Source organism: Lathyrus oleraceus, chromosome 1, assembly GCF_024323335.1.
Source record: "Lathyrus oleraceus cultivar Zhongwan6 chromosome 1, CAAS_Psat_ZW6_1.0, whole genome shotgun sequence".
NCBI lineage: Eukaryota > Viridiplantae > Streptophyta > Magnoliopsida > Fabales > Fabaceae > Lathyrus > Lathyrus oleraceus.
In genome coordinates, this window is record NC_066579.1 from 8,787,546 (window position 1) to 8,810,920 (window position 23,375).

Sequence of the window (23,375 nt, forward strand, 5' to 3'; positions counted from 1 at the left end):
CAAATTTTTGGCGGCGCTGTCGGAGATTGTTGATAATTTTAACAAGACGATGCTTGTGCAACGTTTAATTTTTATTAATTTTTTTTCAATTATAAATATTTTCATTTGTAAATATTCTATTTTTTTTCTTCTTAATTTTTCTTTTCTATTTCTTTTTCTTTTTAGTTTTATTTTTGTTTAATTTTTTTATCTAGTGTAGTGCTACTAAGGTATTCTTTTTTTTTGTATGCGAGGTCAAAACAGTCATGCAAGAGGACATCTATGCTACCTTGGCAAATTTTGAAGCTTATTCAAATGAACTTGCAGAAAAAACTCTAATACAACAAAATGTTAGAAATTATTCAGAACCAAAGCCTTACATTGATCATTCGTGGGAGGAGGATTCATCATCTTAGCTTGAAGAAACCTTGACTCTATTTATAAAGATGACTCAACTCAATTTCGAGAAAATCAACAGTCATCAACAAGTCGTGCGACGTAACATGGAAACATACTTCAAGATTTTAGATATGCAATTTGGTCAAATATCCAGCCAATTAGCATTAAAACTGAGATCTAGTGAGGATTTCTATAAAAATATATTAGATAGTCTTAGAGATGTGGAATTCGAAGAATACGTCAAATAAGAATGAGAGGTATTGGATGAAGGATGAGTCGAAGAAACCATGACTCAGTTCATAAAGATTACTCAAATCAATTTCCGGGAAATCAACAGGCAGAAAGAAACCTTGCAAAGGGACATAGAAGAATCCTTCGAGAACTTAGCTATGCAACTTGGTTTAGTATCTAGCCAATAGCATTGAGCTCTAGTGGGGAGTTTGATGGTAAAAATTTAGATAGTCCCGGAGATAAGGAAATTGAAAGAGAATTCAAATAGGAATGTGAGGTTGTCGATGAATGAGGAATTGAAAAAGAGAAAGAAGAAGAAAAGTGCACACCATATGAAAAAGAAATAGAAGCAAGAATAGAAGAAGCCAAGGTGAAAATTATATGTGTGAAAAGAAAAATAATGCAATATCAAGATTATATAGTTTTGGATGAAGTTCCAAATGCAATAATTTGTTTAGATGTAGATGTCCAACTACAAGATCTTCAACAAAAGAATAGTCCTACACATAACAATAAGGCTGATAAAATAGGAGAAATAGATGAAGTATTAGATGGAATTTATATCTTGTTGATACTATCAAACTGAAGAAAATATGAAAGAAAACCCCTTAATTCCTAAAAGTGATGGAATTCCTACCAAACAAAAGGAAGAAGAAGGATGATGTGTTTTTCGTGTCACATATGCTGCCCTAACACAAAAATCGAAAGGTTAAGCTTAGGACCTTAAAGAATCTCTTGATGGGAGGCAACCCATCAGATAAGTTTTTATTTCATTTGCAAAATGTTTTTGTTTTGTAGCATGTCACATTCAAGAGCAGTGGGACAAAGACTTGAGAAAAGGATTGAAAGAAGAAAGAGAGACTAAAAACTCTCTCTAATCCTATTTTTTTCTAATCTCTTTGCGCTTTCTAGTGTTGTTGTTGTTGTTTCAAGGAATGAGTCTAAAGCGAAGTCATTCCTCTCGAGCATCAACATCAATCAGACGAGGGCGGAGTGGGCCAAATAGAACCAAGACTTCAACAACACCATGCAAGACGTACAAGACTTTTTTCGCTCCAATGACATGTTAATTTGGAGTTTTCTGAGTTTGTATTAATTTATGTGATTCCCTTTTACGTCCAACAAGTCAATATCTCAATTAAATCTAGAGTATTAGCTATAATACTTGATTCCCCTTTGTACCAATAAATATATGTTTGTCTTTAATAAACAAGTTTGTTGTTGCTGCTTCTTTCAGATTTACAAAATTGCAATTTTAGCAATGAATAAATGAACCATAAGCATCATAAAAAACAAAGGAGATCATCAGGAAAGTTCCTTGCAGATTGAGAGTGGAGGAAGAAAGAAACAACCAACTACCTTGTACTCAATCTCCAGATACCTCAACTAGTAATGTTCGAGCCAAATATTCCGTTATTTACTTTTCCTTCTTATGAGAGTATCCGTATAATTTCTATTTTCTATAATTTTCATTATTTCTGATTTAATCTATTGGTTTGATAAATACACATTGAGACACTTGTTTGTGGTAAACTCTGAGCCTATTCAAAATAACCCATATATCATGTTTATATAATTTGCTAACCACTTTGATCCTAAGCCCTTTCTTCCGGAGACATAGCCACAATAATTAGTCAATTGACTTGAAAGATTAAATCTTTACACCCTCTCTTTGGAATTAGGTAGAAAATTTAGTTCCTTGGTCATATGCAAAAGAATAAGTTTGGAGTTGCTCTTGGAAGTGAGCAAAGTTTAAGTTTGGGGTTGGTGTATTAGAGATTTTGGTCAAAAATTCAAAAATAAAAATGAGAAAAATTAAGAAAAGCAATGTTTAAGACCATAAAATATTATTCTCTAGTATCAAATTAATTAAGCAAGAGTTGATATGAACATGAATATGATAAAATAAGGAAAATTAGGTACCTAACTCCAAAGGTTTAAGCCTATTATCCCAAGTTATTCTACCCTGACATAAGCCCTATTACAACCTTGAAAGACCTCCAAAATTGCGTCTTTAGATGACTTTGATTGATTTTATTAGAAACTTTACAAACTTATGGTAAAATACTTGTGTACGTCGATTGTGTGATTACCTTGTCAATTCGTGTGCAAAATTAATAAGCTGAGAGATAGGTTGAGTACTTGTTGTGTTGGAAGAATTGTTCCAAATTTGCTCAATTGAAGCCGGGAACTAGAATGATGATCAGGTAACACAATTGATGATGTTCATTCGTTATTATTGCAATTTGTTTTTCTGTTTGAAATATGCAGTTGCAAGCGAGTTACTTGATGACAAGCAACGATTCAAGTTTGAAGTTGTGATGACAGACTGTCATTACATGTATGTAGTCGAAGAATCAGATCAAAACAAGTGAAAGATGAGGCATAATGAAGAAGAAAGACCAAAGAGTGGGGATAAAATATCTAAGTATGAAGATTGTGAACTTAGTAAAAATTTGGGTAAAAATAAGCAAAAAGAGTGCAGCTTCGGAAAAAATCACATGCACCATCGCGCGCATGATGGGGGCCATAAAAGCTGCATCGCGCGTGACACAAGTCCTCACGCATGATGGTTCCTTTTCCCGGTCTTTTTCTGACGCGTCTAATCCATTCTGAGCTTTTTTCAAGGAGAACTTTTGCACTTTGATAAGGGTTATGAAAATTAGAGAGCAAAGCACAATTTGGAGAACATAAAGGGTGATTTTTAGGACATTTGAAGTCATTGGAGGTCATTACTTCGGGGACATCATATGTTATTTTCATCTATCAATTATGGTATTGCTATCTGAATTATGAGTAGCTAAGTTCCTATAGGTTAAGTTGTGTTATTATGAACCTATTTTAATATTGTTGGGTTATATGTTGATTTGACTTTGTATGAACCTTTTAATCTATGATGTCATTCAATTGCTTATTATTCTTAATATTTTTTATGTGAGATACTTTTTTAATCTGATTTTGGACACATATGGACCATTAGTCTATGTGTTGGACTTAGGATAATTGTTGTACTTATGCTGGTTGAATAGGAATAGGAGACCCCATGTAGTGGCATAGGGAATTAAGGTTTTGTTCATCGCCTAACCCTACTTTCGCTGATGGACTAGGGATAGAAAACTCTGAGTTATGGTTAGTGAGTTATTTCGTGAGGGGTCGACTATAACGGTTTTGTTAATTCGTTGTGAGATTATAATGATAAGATCATTCATACAAGACATGAAACATCAACAATAGACATGAAATACAACCTGACAACTTCCGTAATTTTGTTTAATCTCTTATTTACTTTTCACATTAAAACTCGAAAACCTCATTTTTATTAGTTTTTATGTATTGCACATATTTTTATTAGTTGACATTATCTGTATACTTGCCGAGAAGTCATCAAGCAAATAGGCAACGTCTGTGAAGTGTTGCAGTTGACAAAAGGTTGCAACACTTAGTAAAAAAATGTTGTTAAAAGAGTGTATTTCATCAAGGTCGCAACATTGTGAAACAACACTGCTTAACCTATAAAATGATCATTCCGAATTAAGAAAAACACATAACAAAAGTACAACCTATTCACTACAAATTTCAGATTTCATTTTTCCTACATTCGAATTTTTATTTATCTTGTGTAAATTCGAAATGGGTCGAATTATCCTGAGTATTCCTGCACATTAGCTCCAAGATATTTGAGAGATTTTAAAATACAATTAAAAAAATAATTTCATTTACGATTCAACAATGAATTCATTCATCTTATAAGCGCTAGTTTGTGTGTGTTGGTGGTTGTTTTCAAGTATGTTGTATGCATTCATTTAAGCGGGTTGTGATTGTATTCATCAAAAGACATGTAGTATTTGATATAGTTCTAAAAAATTGCTTATGCTTTGCAAAATCGTCTCTTTACTCACCCCACCGTCTAGATTTGATAGTCCAACATTACATGACAAAAGAAAAATATATGTTTCAAGATGTATGACTCAAAGATAATGGATTTGGGTTTGTGTTTGGAGAAAAATATAAAAGACATTTGCTAGTTATGTTACTATAGTAAAGGTGTTCTAAAATATTTTATTGGTTAAAGGGTTAAGGAAAAATATATCATATATAAGTTAAGTAAGTGATAATGGTTATAATGTCTTCGATCATAATACATTTCAAGCTATTATTCAGCATGATGACTCTAGTTTTCATTGCAAAGAATAAGATAGCATTGATAAAACTAATCTATCTTAATTAGAAAAACATGAAGTACTCTTCCATATGAGAATAAAGAGAAATGAGTTTGACATAAACAATTTGGGGCATGCAAATTGGAGAATGATCGGTAAGTTAAACTCATTTTCATTAAAAATTTAGAGTGAGGTCAATAATGTTGGAAAAAATAAGTGTGAACAAATGTGAGTTTGAAGTATTGAAATATAAGTGTTGAAAAATCTTACATTGATTAAAAAAGTGGAGATTTAATATTTATAAGTGAGAGAACTCACACATCAATTATTTTAAAATTTTGAATAAATATATAGTGTGTCTCTCACAAGGCGTGTTGCTCAAATAAAGGCCGCAAAATAAAATTGTTCATTCATGTTGACCTCCAAGATTGATGACCTAAAAGTGGTATCAGAAGACTTTGGTTCGAGTGAGGACCGACTTCCTTATATCGAAAATCCTCCCCACATATTGGTGGGTATGAGGCATGTCCCATTGAAAAAATTGTCAACGGCGGTACAAAGTGTATGTGGATAAAAGAGATCCTACTTGAGGGGGAACATTGCTAATACCCTCACATTTGAGGGGGAGTGTTAAAAAAACAAGTGTAAACAAGTGTGAGTTTGAAGTGTTGAGAAACAAGTGTGGGAAAGTCTCACGTTGATCAGAAAAGTGAAGACTTGAATATTTATAAGTGACAGAATTCAAACACCTACTATCTTAAAAGTTTGGATAAATACGTGATGTGTCTCTTACAAGATGTGTTACTCGAAGAAGGATCCTAAAATAAAATTGCTCCATAAAAATTGACCTCAAGATTGATGACTCAACGAATAAGAGTGTAAAGTAATTTATTGATCTATTATTACTTATCACTTCGACAATTCAACAATTTTTATTTTTATCCAATTCACCTCGACAATTTATTTTTATCCAATTCGAAAATTTTTCATTTTCTAATATTTCCACGAACTCTAAGTTTATATCTTTTGTAACATAACTAAGGTTTTTAAAAAAACTGTTTGCGACCGCGAAAATGACAAAACGTTATTGGCATTTTTGATACTCTTAATCACCATTTTTATGTTAAAGAACAAATTGTGATTAATTCACACCGCGACGATCATAATCAATATCGCAACACCTGTACTGACCAAAATCGCAAAAGTCTTTATGCGACTGCATCACGACCAAGACCCTTTTTTAAAACCTTGAGGATAGCAAAGACACTTACTAGTTACAAGTGTATCAAAAAGTATATTCTATATAATTTATATATCGCCTTGTGTATAATAAACAAAGATAGTCATCATTAATTTAAGGTTCAAAGAGGTGGAGAGATTGTGTGTGCTGAACTCGCCATCATATGCATGAAACAAAGAATACCTGCATGGACAAGAGTTTTGCTATGTTAATAGAACCATCACAAATACACGACATTAGATTTTTTTTGACATCCTTTGGATTAAAACTTGTCAAACAACTCAATAAATGAGCTTGCACATGAAGAACATTTGATTGTGTTAATCCATTGCATTTGTGACTTTCTTTAAGCTAAAGTTATTTATTCAATTGAGCTATGGGACATCATTTGTCAAGATTCAAACATGTGGAAATGATGAAGTACCCAAATCTTCTTTGAGGAAATTGGAAAGCTTGTAATTCACAACTTGACACCATCATCTGCATGCATAAACTATGACAGGTCAATATGTTTTCTACATTTTGAGACGGAATTAGTAACAGAAAACTATTATTGAACATTTGAGCATTCTAACCTTTGGAAGAAGAACTTTTTTCTTCATCAAGTGGAGTTTCAGACGAAGGAGAGGTTGGTGATTGGTTGACATATTCCCTGGCATCGATCAACATTGCAATAACCTCTCGCATCGTAGGCCTATTAAGTGGAGAGGTACTTGTGCAAAACAGTGCAATTTTTAGAATAAGAGACATTTCTTCAATGGTTCTTTGTTCATCCAGATTCAATCTCTTGTCAAATAACTCAGATGTAGGTGTGGATGCTTGAATTGATCTTCTCACCCAATTCACTAAATCACCGCCTTGTTCCAATGGTTGAACGGGTGACCTCCCAGTAACTAGTTCCAGCAAAACTACCCCAAAACTATATATGTCACATTTCTCAGTCACCTTCATGGTGTAAGCATATTCTGAAAATATATATAAATCGAGCAACAATTAGAAAAGCACATCGATTAAAAGGACTCGATCATCGTTCTGCATTGCAATCGCAGCTGCACTTACAACCTTGATATAGTGGGAAAATGCAGGCAAATACGGCCACAAGTGGTTGCCATGCTTTGTAACTAGACACATAGGCACAAACAACTGGCCGAACTAAGTGATCAATTTTTTTTCTTTATTTGCATTTTTCGAATCAGTTTTCTTTTGATACTATCTCTTACTAGGCTTTCTATTAAGCTATTTTCTTTTCAGCTCATTTTCTAAAAATGAACATAAGAAAGTAAATTATATAGCAAAAGATGAAAAATGAGACTTAATTATTATAACAAGTAAAACTATAATTGTTGTAGTACCTTTGTACTGAACTTATTCATACCTGGGGCAATGTATCCATATGATCCAGCCACAGAAGACATAGATTTCGAGAATGAAAAATCAATCAATTTTGCCAATCCAAAGTCTCCAACATGGGCCTGAAAACTTTGATCAAGCAAAATGTTGTTTGACTTAATATCGCGATGAATGATTTGAGGTTTACAATCATAGTGAAGATAGCATAAACCTTCTGCTGCTCCTAGAGCTATTTTATATCTAACATTCCAATCCAATGAACATGTTTTTGAACTTGAATGAAGTTTTTCTCCGAGGCTTCCATTTTCCATGTATTCATACAATAGAAGATTAGAATCCTCGTGAAAACAAAATCCATGCAGCTTTACAATGTTCCTGTGCCTAATCTTTCCAAGAGTTGAAATCTCGGCAATGAAGCTCCGTTCGACATTTCCTGCTTCTCCGCCACGTGCATTCAGCTTCTTGACAGCAATAACTTCACCATCATCCATAATAGCTTTGTAGACAGTTCCACAAGCTCCTCTTCCTATAACTTCACCTTCTGAAAAATTTCCAGTAGCTTCCAAGAGATCATTGTAAGTGAAGCCTTCTTTCGGAAAGTAATAGTTATCATCTAGAACATGAGGCTTTGTTTGTTCTTCAATTGAAACAAAGGAATCGCTGCGGCGGCGCTTCATCATAGTCCAACATATACAAACAATGAAAATAAGAGAAACAAAACCAACCACACCAGAAACAATGCTCACTATCTTTTCCCTCGACAAACCGTCTTTCGTCGGCTTTTCACAATGAGATGAAGCTAGAGATGGATGACAGTGATTAGTACCTACACGGCACAAACCATTGTTCCCTGCAAAGTTCGTGAAATCCATCTTTCTAAATGTTGTCGTGTCTGGAACAGTTCCAATCAGCTTATTGTTAGATACATTGCATACTAAAAGACTAAGCAAGTCACCAATTGATGAAGGAATTTCCCCGACAAGTTGATTATCATTTAAGTAAAGCGATTCTAGCATTTGCAAGCTCCCTAAGCTATCAGGAATTGTATCAGAAAGATTGTTGTGACTCAAGTTAAGCGCTATCTGAAGAGCAGAAAGTCTTCCAAAAGGAAAAGGGATCCTTCCTGAAAACCGATTACCGCCAAGTTCCAAATCGGTAAGCCGAATAAGGTCTCCCAAAGCGCCTGGTATTTCTCCAAAGAGCATATTATCAGAAATTTTTAGTAGCTCCAAATTCACAAGATTTCCAATTGAATTTGGAAGCATACCAGTAAACTTGTTCCTGCTAAGATCAAGCCTCTGCAACCTCACACAGTTTCCTAACTCGTCTGGAATACTTCCACCAAAATGATTCGACGAAACATTGAATGTGACAAGTTGAGTCAGATTTCCAATCTCAGAAGGTAGATAACCAGAAAAATAGTTATCTGACAAGTGCAGCCTCTCTAAATTTTTAACCTGACCAATTCCAGGGCTAATTAGTCCAGAGAATCGGTTCTGATGAAGCTCGAGCGCAGTAAGATTATGAAGTTCATACAATTCAACAGGTAAGCTTCCTGTCAAAAGATTATCCCCTAGCATTAACTGCACAAGCGACTTGCAGATTTTCAAGCTATAAGGAATATTACCAAAGAGCCTATTTGATCCAAGGCTAAGGAATTGAAGTTTCTGATATTCACAAAGATGAATCGGTATCATACCGACAAGATTATTTGAAGATATATCAAGAATAGTAAGGTTCCTAACAGCTCCAAGATGAGGTGGAATTACACCTTCAAGTTGATTATCAAATAGCTGCAAATCTTCCATGAGTTCCAGATTTTGAAACTCCAATGGAATTATACCTGTTAAGTTGTTCAACGACAGATCTAAATTTCTCAGCAGCCTCAAATTTCCAAGCTCCTTTGGAATATGACCTTGCAAATTGTTTTCAAATAAGTGAAGCAAGCTAAGATTAGAGATTTGACCTAACTCTTTTGGGATGATACCAATCAAATGGTTTTCAGATAGGTCAATCTCAATAGCATTAGTACAATTTCCTAACTCAGCTGAAATTGTACCATTCAACTGGTTTGTGTACATGTACAATCTCTTCAACCGCGATAGCCTTCCAATATCGTTCGGGATACCACCAATCAATGAATTTTGATGCAAAGCGATTAATTCTAGGCTACTAATGTTTCCAATCTCAAGAGGAAGCTCACCGGAGAAAGAGTTTTGCCATAGAATCAAATTCGTAAGATTCTGAAGCTTTTGAAGCTCCTTTGGAATAGAACCTATTAACTGATTCTGTGCTAACCCTAATGTCTCTAAGCTTTCACATTCACTGATTTCTGAAGGTAATTTTCCTGAGAGACCATTCAAACCCGCTCTTATAACTCTAAGCTTCTTCAACTTACTTATCGACGCAGGAATGCTTCCTGTTAAGTTGTTGCTATAAATCACTAACTCTTCAAGTGATGTTAGTCCACCAATATCTTCAGGAATTTCACCATACATATAGTTTTCACAAAGGTAAAGCTTTCTAAGTGTTTTGATTTTCCAAACAAGGGTCAGAAATGGTCCATGAAACCTATTTGTACAAAGGTCTAAAACCTCGAGTTTATCACAGTTAACAAAAAAAGCTTCAGGAATTGGACCAGAGATAAAGTTTTTAGACACATTCAACTCAATTAACCATGGAAGGTTACAGATTGTAGGAGACAAATTACCAGAGAGATTAAGGTTGTGAAGTGTAACAGAAGTTACTATTGAATCAGTACAATACACACCAGTCCAATTGCATGGAGTTAAATCAGAAGGATTCCAGTTAACAAGATTATCATTTGAGTCTAAAAGAGAAGTTTTGAACTTCAAAAGAATTGAAACCTCTTCATTGACAGAACTTACAAGGAATATTCCAAGGCTAAACAATAGAATCATATAAAAGTTTAAAAACAGATTTTTTGAGTTGAAACTTAAATCCAATGTCATTTTCTCATAGGCAAATCAACAAACACATAAAGGGTTGGCTTAAAAATCAGAAGCAAAAAACACAGAAAGTATGAACATGGGACAATTGAGAAGTTCAAGACAAAACAAAAGATACCGTGTTGTGAAAGAAAAGAGATAGCTTGGTGGTGAGAAGAAACAACGTAACCAAATTGAGAAAAATAAAATGACCCTTTTGGTTAGAGAGAAAAATTAAATAGACCCATGAAAGCAATGAATACAAAACAGAGAGATAAAGAAGAGAGAGAGTAAAAGACATAACTTTGATTGATGAGAGCATGAAAAAGTGAAGATAAACCGTGAAACAATCACGATTATTGAGTCAACGCTATTTTTGTGTTACACAACTTTACAGCAAAGTGGCATAAACTAGGTACTGTTGTTGTATTTTTGTTTTCAGCGTTTGTTCATGTTCTGGCAATGTAAAACCACAACCATAATGTGTGGTTTTTTTGGTTCATGCACTGTTGCCATGATTTGTGTGTTTAACAGATGGAGTTGAAAAAATGGTGTGTGGATTGAGAGAGGACGAGAATAAGGACGTGTGGATTTGTTAGGATCATTACAATTCTCCGCCATTGTTGCTGAGCCTACCAAAATGGGAATTTAGTTTCTGTTGAGTCAGAAGTGTAATCATTTATAATATGAATGTATGAAAGTTAGTGCCATAGTGCCTAATTACACCACAATTATCTACTTGTTTGATCTTTTTTCCACTGCCACTCATATTCAATCACTTTGTTTTTCTTCTTCTACATGTTGGTCAATGTATACTACTTATATAATGACATAAGGGTACTTAGGTGCAAGGTAAGTGATTTGTGACACAAGCGTTAAATATTAGTATTGCATGAATTAAGTGTTTATTAGTATAATCAATCAAAGGTTTAATACAATTATGTTTCTATATTCTTCTTAATGAATGGTTAGTTAGTTAAGAGTTAGTTTCAACATTACTTGTTTCTCAAGTAATGATTCCTACTTTATATCTACTTGTATAAGTAATAATTGGTATATAGCATATGAATGGGAATATAGCATTCTGATCCATCAAGTGGTATCATCACTCTGGTTGGGATCTTGATCCCGTTTAACTGAAAACATGAGTTGTTTCATTTGTAACAACCGATTATTTTCTCCCTCTTGCGTGATTGCCCCTACTTTTCAATATCATTCTTGAACCCGGCTTATTTCTCACTCTTTCACCATGATTGAATCCTCACAAGAAAGATTCATTCAGCCAACAACTCTAAGATTTGAAAGTTTCTATGATTGCTCGCTCGACTTTATGAGTCGAATTGGGGTACAAACTGCAAGTGCACAGTTCTATCGCGTAGTTTTAAAAGATATCGATCCCACAGGGACTTATGAATCGATATACCGTTATCTAAGATTACTTCGTAAAGCTAAGGCAGATGATATTTTGATTGTTTGGGGGAAACGTTAAAACTAAAATAAGATCTAAAATAAATATCTAATAAGCGGATATCGGTATGTAATTCGTCGTAATTAGGGAATCAATTCTTTATTGGTTTCTTGGTTTTAAAGTAAATCTTTTCAGTTGACGCTATTGGTTAAAAGTTTTATCTCAAACTCTCGCTCTGTTGAATAAACTATGATTTTATATTAACGTAGCTGTCACTTATAGTTAAGTCAAAAACCACTTTTTGAAAACAGTAGAATCCGTAGAAACTCTTTTTAAGAAAACACTAATCGTTTAAACATCCTTATCTCAAACTCTCGCTCTGTTGACTTAGGTTATATAATTAAATTCAAATGCTTAACTCTCGCCCTCACATTCAATCTTTAAAAATACTTTTTGAAAAAGGTTAGAATTTAATTAACTCTAAAAATTTGCTCTCGCCCTGATCTAGAATTAATGTCCAATTTACACTGTCCAGTCAAAACCTCAAACTCTCGCTCTGTTGATTTTAACTTCTTTATATCTTTTACTTTCGTACAAAAACTTTGTTATTAAACCTGTAAATTGAGACCGTAAAAAGAGTGATTTTAATTTTAAACTTAATTAAACCAACTTAGTTTTGATTCCTTCATTCCGCTTACTTTACATACCGATACCTAAATAAATCAGCCAGACATGATAAACAGACTTAAATAAATAACATGCATAAACAGATTCATCACAGGCAAGCAGCAAAAATTAATAATAAAAACAAGCATATATAAATTCAACAAATAAATAAAGAACCTGAATAATTAAATAGCAGTCTTGAACACTCCACCACAGACCGGTTGGATTTGTTCTTGAGTTCTTCAATCAGGCAGAAAAATAAAACGAAGGAATAAAAAAACTAGATTCTAACGTAAGGTTAGATCCGGTAAAAGGTACACAATAGTTTCCGATGTAGAGACTATTGTGCGAAAAATTAATTAAGAGCTAGAAAAGAAAATAGAATTGTAAAAGAAAACAATATAGAAATTTGTAAAAGTAATACTATAAAAATATGCCTAAGCTGCTGGAAGAAGAAAAATGCGAAAACGGCAAAAATCTAGAAAAAGCGTGGAACCCTCAGCTTTCCAAAAAGCTACTATTTATATGCTACCTCCTGCAACTGCCTTCCGCGTCAAAAGTCTTCAATTCAACGTGCAGAATAGTTGGGCGTGGAAATAGGGCTCAACTCTCTCTCAACGTCTCTGAAGCGTTCCTTGTGCCTCAAATATAGGGGAATGGTGTGACGTCCGTCACACATGGTGTGACGCTCGTCACACAAGTGCATATAGCGTGACGCTCGTCACAACCTCTGTGACGTTCGTCACAGGCACAACGCCTGTGCCTTCTTTGGGCTGGGCTTGACTTTTGCTATTTGTTTCCAAAAACTTCTTTTTGCACCTCCTTTTCTTCCTTTTTTTACTTCTGCTTCAAATAGATCCCTGAGATAAATAGAAAGGAAATACCGCGTAATATCTGATAAAATGAAATAAATTAAAGTAAATAATAATATAATTTAATTGAATTAAGTCCTAAAATGTGATATAATTTCATGTTATCAAACTCCCCCATACTTAGATCTTTGCTTGTCCTCAAGCAAAATACGGTATAGAACTTAAAAATTTTAGCCAGATGAAATTTCAAAACACGCATCAATTCGTATTAGGTTGCATGTAAACTTTGTTTAGAAGTGACTTGAGTTTAATCTTGACATCGACAACCACCGTCACAACCTCAGATAACCTCACCTCATGCAAACCAGTTCAAGTAATGCCATTATAGCTGCCCTAGTTCCTTTACTCTTATTTCACCCGTTTTCATTCTAGCGAAATCACATTAAGCCCTTTATCTTTTCGCGCACATAGTGGAGTAACCGGTTAGTGATTTTGATCCCCTTTTAGCTAGAAGTTCTGGTACATAAGTCGGATAACTTCGTTATTCAGTCCATTGCAAATTGCGGGGGATCGGACCGTAGTCCGCCCTACCAAGTTCAGTACCAGATACCTACTGAACCAACTCATAATGGATCTCTCGTATTATGCTTTTGTATGATCTGCAACCTTTAGATTAAATGATCTGGTAAGGATCACCTAACTTAATTAGTGCATTTCCTGATATATATTTTTTATGTTACTTTGGGAATCATTCACTTATATTCATCGGCTCTCCACGTAGTTTGCTATTAAGATGGTGCTGACTTCTCGTATAAACTACTTGGGGTTACTATCAGGTTAAAAGTCCATGGACTTGGTATAATAGGTGCTTATCCTGATCTAATGTGTTGAGGTTCTCAGAGCGTTGTTATGGTAATAATTTTTGTTTTTGATTTCACTCAAGTTTTATAAAATAAGCAACCTTTATACTTATCGGGTGTGTTGAATTTCTGTTATGGCTCATGAAAATTTGAGGGGAAATAGATAATAGAAAGTTTTTCACGCTAGGGACTTAACTTAAAATAAATCTATATTATTATTATTATTATTATTATTATTATTATTATTTTATATAAGAAAGGGAAATAACAATGAAAGGAAAAGTACATACTTGAAAAGGAAAGTGGAGGATAGAAAGAACATGGTTTTCCCCCCCATACTTAAATTAAACATTGTCCCCAATGTTTTAAGGAAACAAAATGAAATACAAAAAGGAAGGGAAAAGAAAAGTTAAGGTTGCCTTCCGCCTCTTGTTCTTGGGCCTGGTGATCGCTGACGTAAGTCTAAGTTGTCGAACCTGCTAAACAACTCAGTGAACCGCTGATCGGTTATGTTATTCCTCTCTGCCTGCTGTTGTTGCATTTGGCGCATCATTTGCATCATTTCGAGATTCTGTGCTTGCATACCATCAATGGCATCCATGATGTCGTCGTTGGTTGCAGGCCTTCTTCGTCGACGACGTCGGGAGGATGGGCCAGCTGCAGTATCGGAAGGGTTGAGGGGGACTGATTGTTGTTCAGGAGCGTTATCACCTTGCTCCATTTCTTCAAACTCGTCTACAGGCGGGTTTGTATGCGAAGGCTCGGTAGCTTCGAGAGCATTCAGATCATAGAGGTGGCGGTTGGGATTGGTGACAACGGTTAGGGAAATGTTGGGGAGAACAACGCTTGGGACGGCCTGGTTATTCACCATAAGGTAATATTTTCCGCCTATTCGGTTATTTATTAGGCAGCTGGACCGACAGTAGCTTATATCCATAAATAGGGGAGGTAAAGATTCTAAAGTTTGGAGTCGGTCCCCTAGGTTTAAGCCAAGTGCTATGGTGGTTATTAATCCACCAATTACAAAAGGTTGACGGCCTCTAGCACATAAGGTGCGGATATGATGAAATAGGAAGGAGGCGGCGTTTACCTTAGCCTGTGGTTCGAAGACGCATTCGAGGAAGAAGAGTTCCTTTGCGTTGACCTTGCTGTTGCTCGGTCTTCCAAAAACGGTGTTTTGTAGGATACGGATAAAGTACCGTATAGTTGGGTTATGTATATGGGAAACGAGGAGCTCTTCCCAATTGTTGGCATCTACTCCGGATATTTTCCTAAAGAGTTCGAAAGCAGCAACTGTGCTCCAGTTTAGGTTTGGAGGGATTTTGGGGTAGACATGACCTTCTGTGGGAAATTGTAGCATGGTACTCAATTGGTTTTGGGTTAAGGAGTACTCAGTGTTGAACATACGGAAGGTTGCGGTACCGGTTAAGAATTCGTCCTCACCGGCTGGAGTGTTGTACGCGTATGAGCTTAAGAATTCTAAGGTTAGGGAGGGGTAGGTGGTTTGATTATGTGTACATAGAAAGGTTAGATCGGCAAGGCAGAGCATCCACTCGATACCTTGAAGTAATCCTAATTGTTGTAAACAAGTTGAATCAGGATACCTGGTAGAGATGACGCCTCGCTGTTGAAAGCGCTTGAATTGCTCCCTTTGATAGTTTTCATCTCCGGATCGGAAGATGATATTTCCGAAATTCTGATTTCCCGCCATACTGATGAGTGAATTTAAAGGAGTGGTAAAGGAAAGAAAGAAATGTATTTGATATTAGAGAGTGGTTTGTGGTGAATGGAGGTGGGTTTTGATGGGTATTTATAGGAAAAGAATTTGGAAGTTGGAAAGGAGGTGGTTGAAAAGTGAATAAGTGTGGGTTAATGGGAATAAATGGGGAAGGTAAAAAGTAAAAGGGTATAACGTTCGTCTCCAACGGCACTGTAACGTTCACCTAGTCAGAAAGGTGTTACGCTCGTCACAGGGGCGTGACGGTCGTAACAGGTACTTGGCATGCCGTCCGTCATAGATTGTGTGACGCTCGTCACACAGTCTTTTTTGGCATGGCTTCAGCTAGCGTTCTTCAGAATAACTTGGTAATTTATTTTTATTATTTTTTTGTTTTGTTTTGCTTTTGATTATTTTATTTTGCTATTTAATTTTCCTGCACGTCATTCTACTTTGCACAATGATGCATATATATATTGTTCTTTAATAAGTCATGTAGGCAGCAATAGTAGAGAGCATAATAGATATTACGTAATAAAATGAATAAATAGCTTCAATAAAATAATCATAATGTAACAATGGAGAAAAACAAAAAGTGTGAAAGAGAAACAAATACGAATATAATTTGAAATAACATTAACGAATTAATCTAGCTTAAGACTAAATAACTAAGAAAAACAAATAAATTATATCCATCTGCACGATCTCTGGCCGGAGGAGCAAAGGAGTTAACACGGTATAGTAACTCATGAAACTGGTTTGTCATATTGTTCATGTATCCCAGAAATTCGTGCCTCAAGCTAGTGAACTCTTCTCTGAGGGCATCTTGTTCTGACATCAAAGCTTCCATGGCAGTGTTATAATCAGTTCCGGGCATATGATGTCTAAGGTCGGGTATTGCCGATTCTTCGGTCTGAGCAGGTTGAGGAGGAGGATCAATATCATAATATCCAAATGGTGTCTGAGGATCTGATTCAGCATAAGGAATCTGGTCATCATAAGTCTCATAGTCATCACAAATCTCATAGTCCTGGATGGATTCAGTGGATCTAGCAGGAGAGGTGGTTTCGTTCAGATTGTAGAGCCAGTTATTGCGGTTGTGAACACTAGTCCTAGGATCGGGCATGGTGAATACGCAAAGAACTTGGTTATCAATAATAAGCTCAAACTCATCAGACCCTAGGTTTGCTATAAACAAAGTGTTGAAGAGGAAGGGTATACTCATAGTAGTAATGCCACAAAAAGGGCTTAAGTCAAGTATATGCTGACGTAATCCAATAGCATTACCTATCATAGTTATCAAACCGCCTATTCGGATTGGTGCTCGCTCATCTTGGATAAGGTGGTCCAAATTTGCTAACATAAAAGTGGCACCGTTTACTGGACGGTTCTAGGAAGCACAAAATATGATGAAGAGTTCATCACGTGAAACTGTGGTACTGTTTGGCTTCTTCCCAAATAAGGTGTGGGTCAGGATCTTATGGAAATAGCGAAAGGCCGGGTTATGTATGTTTTCAGAGAGAAACTCATGTTCCTCGGGATCGTCATTTCCAGTCAAGTTACCCCAAAAGTGTTCAAGTTCTCTATATTCGAAAAGTTCCTCTTGGCTCACTGTGAATGTGTCAAAGGATGTAGGGAAGCCTAAAAGGTTGGTAAAATCTTGAATATTAAATTGGTACTCCATGTTAAACATTCTGAACTGTATAAAACCTCTGCTTATTCCTTTTCCATGGCTGGGTAGATAGATCAGAGAACTAAGGAATTCTAGAGTCAGTCTCCGGTAAGTGACAAACTGTCTACGGATAGGAGCGGTTTCCCACCCTATCTGATTCAGCAAATACAGGACACTTTGTCTTAGTCCAAGGGCAGTCATTGCCCAGTCATCAGCATACAGGCTAGGTAGCATCTCTCTCGTGGCTAGTTCCTCAAACTTTTGTTTCTGAGTTGTTCCTCTGAATTTGATACCCATACGATCAATATGTCCCATCAGGTTAGTGTTAGCTAGAGAAAAGAAAAACAATAGTTTTAGTCAGGATTTGGCCAAATGCCGAAAGAAGAGAAAAGTTTTTAATAAATTAAAATAAATTAAGAATGAATACTAAACAGAAATTAAAAGAATAATTAAGGAAGAAATAGAAAAATAATAATAATAGAATAATAAAATAATTTGTGGATTGTCTCCCACTAAGCGCTTTGTTTAATGTCGCAAGCTCGACATAAAAACAATCAATTATAATCTATGATTTCTGGAGGCATTTCGTCTAAGTGCAAGACTTGCGAATCTTCATTGTTTTCTGCATAGTGATAATGTTTTAGACGTTGCCCGTTTACGGTAAATGGTTCCATAGATTTACCTTTAATTTCTACTGCTCCACTGGGAAAAACATTAGTGATTTGAAAAGGCCCTGACCATCTAGATCGTAGTTTTCCCGGAAATAACTTTTGTCTGGAGTTAAATAAAAGGACTGTATCGCCTTGTTTGAAGATTTTCCTTGATATGCGCTTGTCATGCCATTGTTTTGTTCTTTCTTTGTAGATTCTGGCATTTTCGTAAGCGTCTCTTCTGAGTTCCTCTAATTCGCTTATATCAAGGATTCTCTTTTCACTGGCGGCTTTATAGTTTAAATTTAGATTTTTAATAGCCCAATAGGCTTTATGTTCTAATTCTACCGGGAGGTGACAGGATTTTCCATAAATTAGCTTAAATGGGGTTGTCCCTATGGGTGTTTTGTAAGCAGTTCGGTATGCCCATAAAGCTTCTGGTAATTTCAATGACCAGTCTTTCCTTGAAGTGGCGACTGTTTTTTCTAGTATCTGTTTGATTTCTCTGTTAGATACTTCCACTTGCCCACTGGTTTGAGGGTGGTAAGGTGTCGCTACTCTATGTCTTACGCCATACTTAAGCAGTAGTTTTTCGAGTACTTTGGATATGAAATGCGATCCACCATCACTGACAACTATTCTTGGGACACCAAACCTTGGAAATATTATATTCTTAAAGAGTCTAGTTACTACTCGTGTGTCGTTTGTTGGAGAAGCTATAGCTTCAATCCATTTTGATACGTAGTCAACTGCCATGAATATGTATTTGTTGCCGAAAGAGGATGGAAAAGGTCCCATGAAGTCTATCCCCCACACGTCGAAAATCTCGACTTCCAAAACGCCCTTTTGTGGCATCTCGTCGCGTCTAGATATGTTTCCTGTGCGTTGACATCTGTCACATTTCTTAATAGTTGCATGTACATCCTTCCATATACTTGGCCAATAAAAACCGGCTTGTAGGATTTTAGAGCAGGTCTTGGATGTACTTGCGTGTCCATCATAAGGAGCGGAGTGACAATGTTGGATTATACTTTCTACCTCTTCTTCGGGTATACACCGACCGAAAATACCATCGGGACCTCTTTTAAAAAGTAAGGGGTCATCCCAGTAATAATGTTTTATATCGTAGAAGAATCGTTTCTTCTGTTGGTAGGATAAGGTAGATGGAACTATTCCGGCAGCTAAATAATTGACGAGGTCAGCGTACCACGGTGTAACAGATATTGCTAAGGTAGTTTCTACCTGTCTATCAGCGTTATTTTCTTCTAAAGTAGCTATAAGCTTATCGTACGAGAAATCATCGTTAATTGTTGTTCTTTCCGGTTCAAGGTTCTCAAGTCTAGAGAGGTGATCTGCTACTACGTTTTCAGTTCCTTTCTTGTCTTTGATTTCCAAATTGAACTCTTGTAGTAACAGGATCCACCTTAGGAGTCTAGGTTTTGCATCCTTTTTAGTTAAGAGGTATTTGATAGCAGCGTGGTCAGTGTAGATGATTATTTTGGCTCCGACTAAGTAAGAACGAAATTTATCTAGCGCAAACACTACTGCTAGAAGTTCTTTCTCGGTTGTGGTGTAATTCATTTGTGCTTCATCTAGAGTTCTACTTGCGTAATATATAACATGAAGCTTTTTATCTTTTCGTTGTCCTAAAACAGCACCTACAGCGTAATCGCTGGCATCACACATTATTTCGAATGGTTCATTCCAATCTGGTGTCTGCATTACGGGTGCGAAGATCAGTGCTTGTTTAAGCGTTTGAAATGCTTCTAAACATTTATTGTCGAATATGAATTCAGCATCTTTCATCAATAATCCGGTCAACGGTTTAGTTATTTTAGAGAAGTCTTTAATGAATCGTCGGTAAAAACCGGCATGTCCTAAGAAGCTTCGTACTTCTCTCACAGTCTTCGGAGGTTGAAGGTTTTCGATTACCTCTATTTTGGCCTTGTCTACTTCGATTCCTCTATTTGAGATGATGTGTCCTAAAATAATTCCTTCTTGTACCATAAAGTGACATTTTTCCCAATTAAGTACTAGGTTTACTTTTACACATCGCTCTAGAACTTTCTCTAGGTTTTCAAGACATTCTTCAAAGCTTTGTCCGCATACGGAAAAGTCATCCATAAATACTTCCATGATGTTTTCTAGAAAATCGGCGAATATTGCCATCATGCATCTTTGGAAAGTTGCAGGAGCATTACACAAGCCAAACGGCATTCGTCTATAAGCGAAGGTACCAAAAGGGCACGTGAACGTTGTCTTTTCTTGGTCATCAGGGTGAATTGGTATTTGAAAGAAACCTGAGTAACCGTCTAGATAGCAGAAATGTGAATGTTTTGCTAATCGTTCTAACATCTGGTCAATGAATGGTAAAGGGAAATGATCTTTTCGGGTTGCTTTGTTTAGTTTCCTATAGTCAATGCACATTCTCCATCCCGATTCGATTCGTTTGGTTATAGTTTCTCCTTTTTCATTTTCAATGACTGTTATACCTCCTTTCTTTAGTACTACGTGTACAGGACTAACCCATTTGCTATCAGATATAGGATATATGATACCTGCCTCTAATAACTTGGTTATTTCCTTCTTCACTACCTCACTTAGGATCGGGTTTAGTCTTCTCTGGTGTTCCCTAGAAGTTTTATAGTCTTCTTCTAACATGGTGCGGTGCATACAAATAGAAGGACTTATTCCTTTAAGATCGGTGATGTTGTAACCTAGTGCGGCTGGATATTTTCTTAAGATATGCAGGAGTTTTTCTGTTTCGAGTCTTCCTAGGTCAGCATTAACTATCACTGGTCGTTCAAGCTCTAAGTCTAGGAATTCATATCTCAGATTCTTGGGAAGTGTTTTCAGGTCTAAGGTTGGTTTCTTAAGGCATTGCGTAGGATCCGGTGTTATTGCTAAACATTGGTTAAGTTTGTCTTCTACAAGGTAGTCAGATGATTTGTCTTTTTCTAACTCCGTTTCTTTTATGCATTCATCGATGATATCCATGAAGTAACATGTATCTTCTATTGCAGGTGCTTTCAAAAATTGGGAAAGGATGAACTCAATTTTCTCTTCCCCTACTTCGAAAGTGAGTCGTCCTCGTTTTACGTCTATGATTGCACCGGCGGTTGCTAAGAACGGTCTTCCCAGTATAATGGGTGTAACTTCATCTTCTCTAATATCCATAATTATAAAATCAGTTGGAATGTAGAATTGACCTATGCGCACTGGAACGTTTTCAAGAATTCCTACAGGATATTTTACGAAATGATCTGCTAGTTGCACAAACATTTTAGTTGGTCTTAATTCTCCCATTTCAAGTCTCTTGCATATGGATAAAGGCATAACACTAATACCGGCTCCTAAATCGCATAAGGCTTTGTCAATGACAAATTTTCCTATGTGACAGGGTATAGAGAAACTACCTGGGTCTTTAAGTTTAGGAGGCATATTCTGGATTATAGCGCTACATTCAGCAGTAAGTGTAACGATTTCGCTATCTTCAAGTTTCCTTTTATTAGAAAGAATTTCTTTTAAAAACTTGGCATATGAGGGCATTTGCGTAATAGCTTCTGTAAACGGAATTGTGACGTTTAATTGTTTTAGTAGGTCGACAAATTTTTTAAATTGGTCCGCATCTTTGGTTTTAACAAGCCTTTGAGGGTAAGGGGTAGGTGGTTTATAAGATGGTGGAGGTACATAAGGTTCCTTCTTTTCTACGGTTTCCTTATTACTCTCTGCCTTTTCCTTAGGTTCACTTTCCTCAGTTGACTTTTCAGAGTTTTGGTTTTCTATCCTTGGGTCAGACGGTCCTTCCACTTCCGTTCCACTTCTCAGTATAATTGCATGAGCGTGGCTTCTTGGGTTAGGTTGGGGTTGGCCAGGAAATGTACCAGTTGGGGCAGCAGTAGGCGCTTGTTGTTGAGCTACTTGTGATATTTGCGTTTCCAGCATTTTGTTATGAGTAGCCAGGGCATCTACTTTACTTGCTAGTTGTTTAATTTGTTCGCCAGTATGTACATTCTGGTTTAAGAAATCTTTATTGGTTTGCTGTTGAGAAGCTATAAAGTTCTCCATCATGATTTCCAAGTTGGATTTCCTAGGGGCGTTATTGTTAGATGTGGATGGGGTCGGCTTCTGATATCCCGGAGGTATAGCTGGGGCTTGATTTGAAGATTGTCCAGGTGCGCATAGAGCATTATTACTCTTATATGAAAAATTTGGATGATTCTTCCAATTTGAGTTATAGGTATGCGAATAGGGGCTTCCTTGAGCATAGTTTACTTGCTCCGCTTGGATTCCTGTTAGGAGTTGACAATCTGCAGGAGTGTGACCTTGGATTCCACAGACTTCGCAATTCTGAGTTATGGCAACTACTGTGGCTGGAGGTGATACATTTAAACTTTCAATTTTCTGGACCAGAGCATCCACTTTTGCATTAACATGATCAAGGTTACTTATCTCGTACATGCCAGTTTCCGTTTGAGGTTTTTCCACCATTGTTCGTTCGGTTCCCCACTGATAGTGGTTTTGAGCCATGCTTTCGATAAGTTGGTAAGCGTCTGCATAAGGTTTGTTCATTAGCGCACCACCTGCGGCGGCATCTTATTGTTAACCTCGTGTTGTACAGGAGACCATTATAGAATGTATGAATTACTAACCAGTCTTCTAAACCATGGTGTGGACAAAGTCTCATCATGTCTTTGTATCTTTCCCATGCTTCGAAAAGAGACTCGTTATCTTTCTGTTTAAATCCATTTATTTGGGCTCTTAACATAGCTGTTTTGCTTGGCGGAAAATATCGAGCAAGAAAAACTTTCTTCAACTCGTTCCATGTGGTGACTGAGTTGGAAGGAAGAGATTGAAGCCATCTTCTAGCGCTATCTCTTAGTGAGAAAGGAAAAAGACGAAGTCGAATTGCCTCTGAAGTGACACCATTAGCTTTAACAGTATCAGCGTATTGGACAAATACGGATAAATGAAGGTTAGGATCCTCGGTAGGATTCCCAGAGAATTGGTTCTGTTGCACTGCCTGCAACAGTGAAGGTTTTAGTTCAAAGTTGTTTACTTCGATTGCGGGTGGAGCAATACTTGAATGCGGTTCATCTTGCGATGGAGCGGCATAATCTCTAAGAGCACGAGCTGGTTCTGCCATCTCGGGTATCGAAGGGAAAATATTTTTGAAATCAGGAAGTTCTACAGGAGGGAGATTGTTTGCAGCACGATATTCCCGAATTCGTCGTAAGACTCGGAGATATAGTTCGATATCGTTGATTCGTAAGTAGAGCGGTT

General features: G+C 36.4%; 1 protein-coding gene and 1 non-coding gene across 2 annotated transcripts; one reads left to right on the top strand and one right to left on the bottom strand.

The window, feature by feature from the left end:
* Window positions 1-6,197: 6,197 nt before the first annotated feature.
* Window positions 6,198-11,074, bottom strand: LOC127121470 (leucine-rich repeat receptor-like serine/threonine-protein kinase At1g17230). Its single transcript, XM_051051989.1, has 3 exons — window positions 7,385-11,074; window positions 6,585-6,974; window positions 6,198-6,489 (listed from the first exon to the last, which is right to left on the bottom strand). The coding sequence occupies exons 1-3, from the start codon at window positions 10,329-10,331 to the stop codon at window positions 6,470-6,472; spliced, it is 3,357 nt and encodes a 1,118-aa protein (XP_050907946.1). The 5' UTR covers window positions 10,332-11,074; the 3' UTR covers window positions 6,198-6,469.
* Window positions 11,075-22,753: 11,679 nt separating this feature from the next.
* Window positions 22,754-22,860, top strand: LOC127116097 (small nucleolar RNA R71). Its single transcript, XR_007801081.1, has one exon. It is a non-coding gene; the product is annotated as a small nucleolar RNA R71 (small nucleolar RNA).
* Window positions 22,861-23,375: the final 515 nt, after the last annotated feature.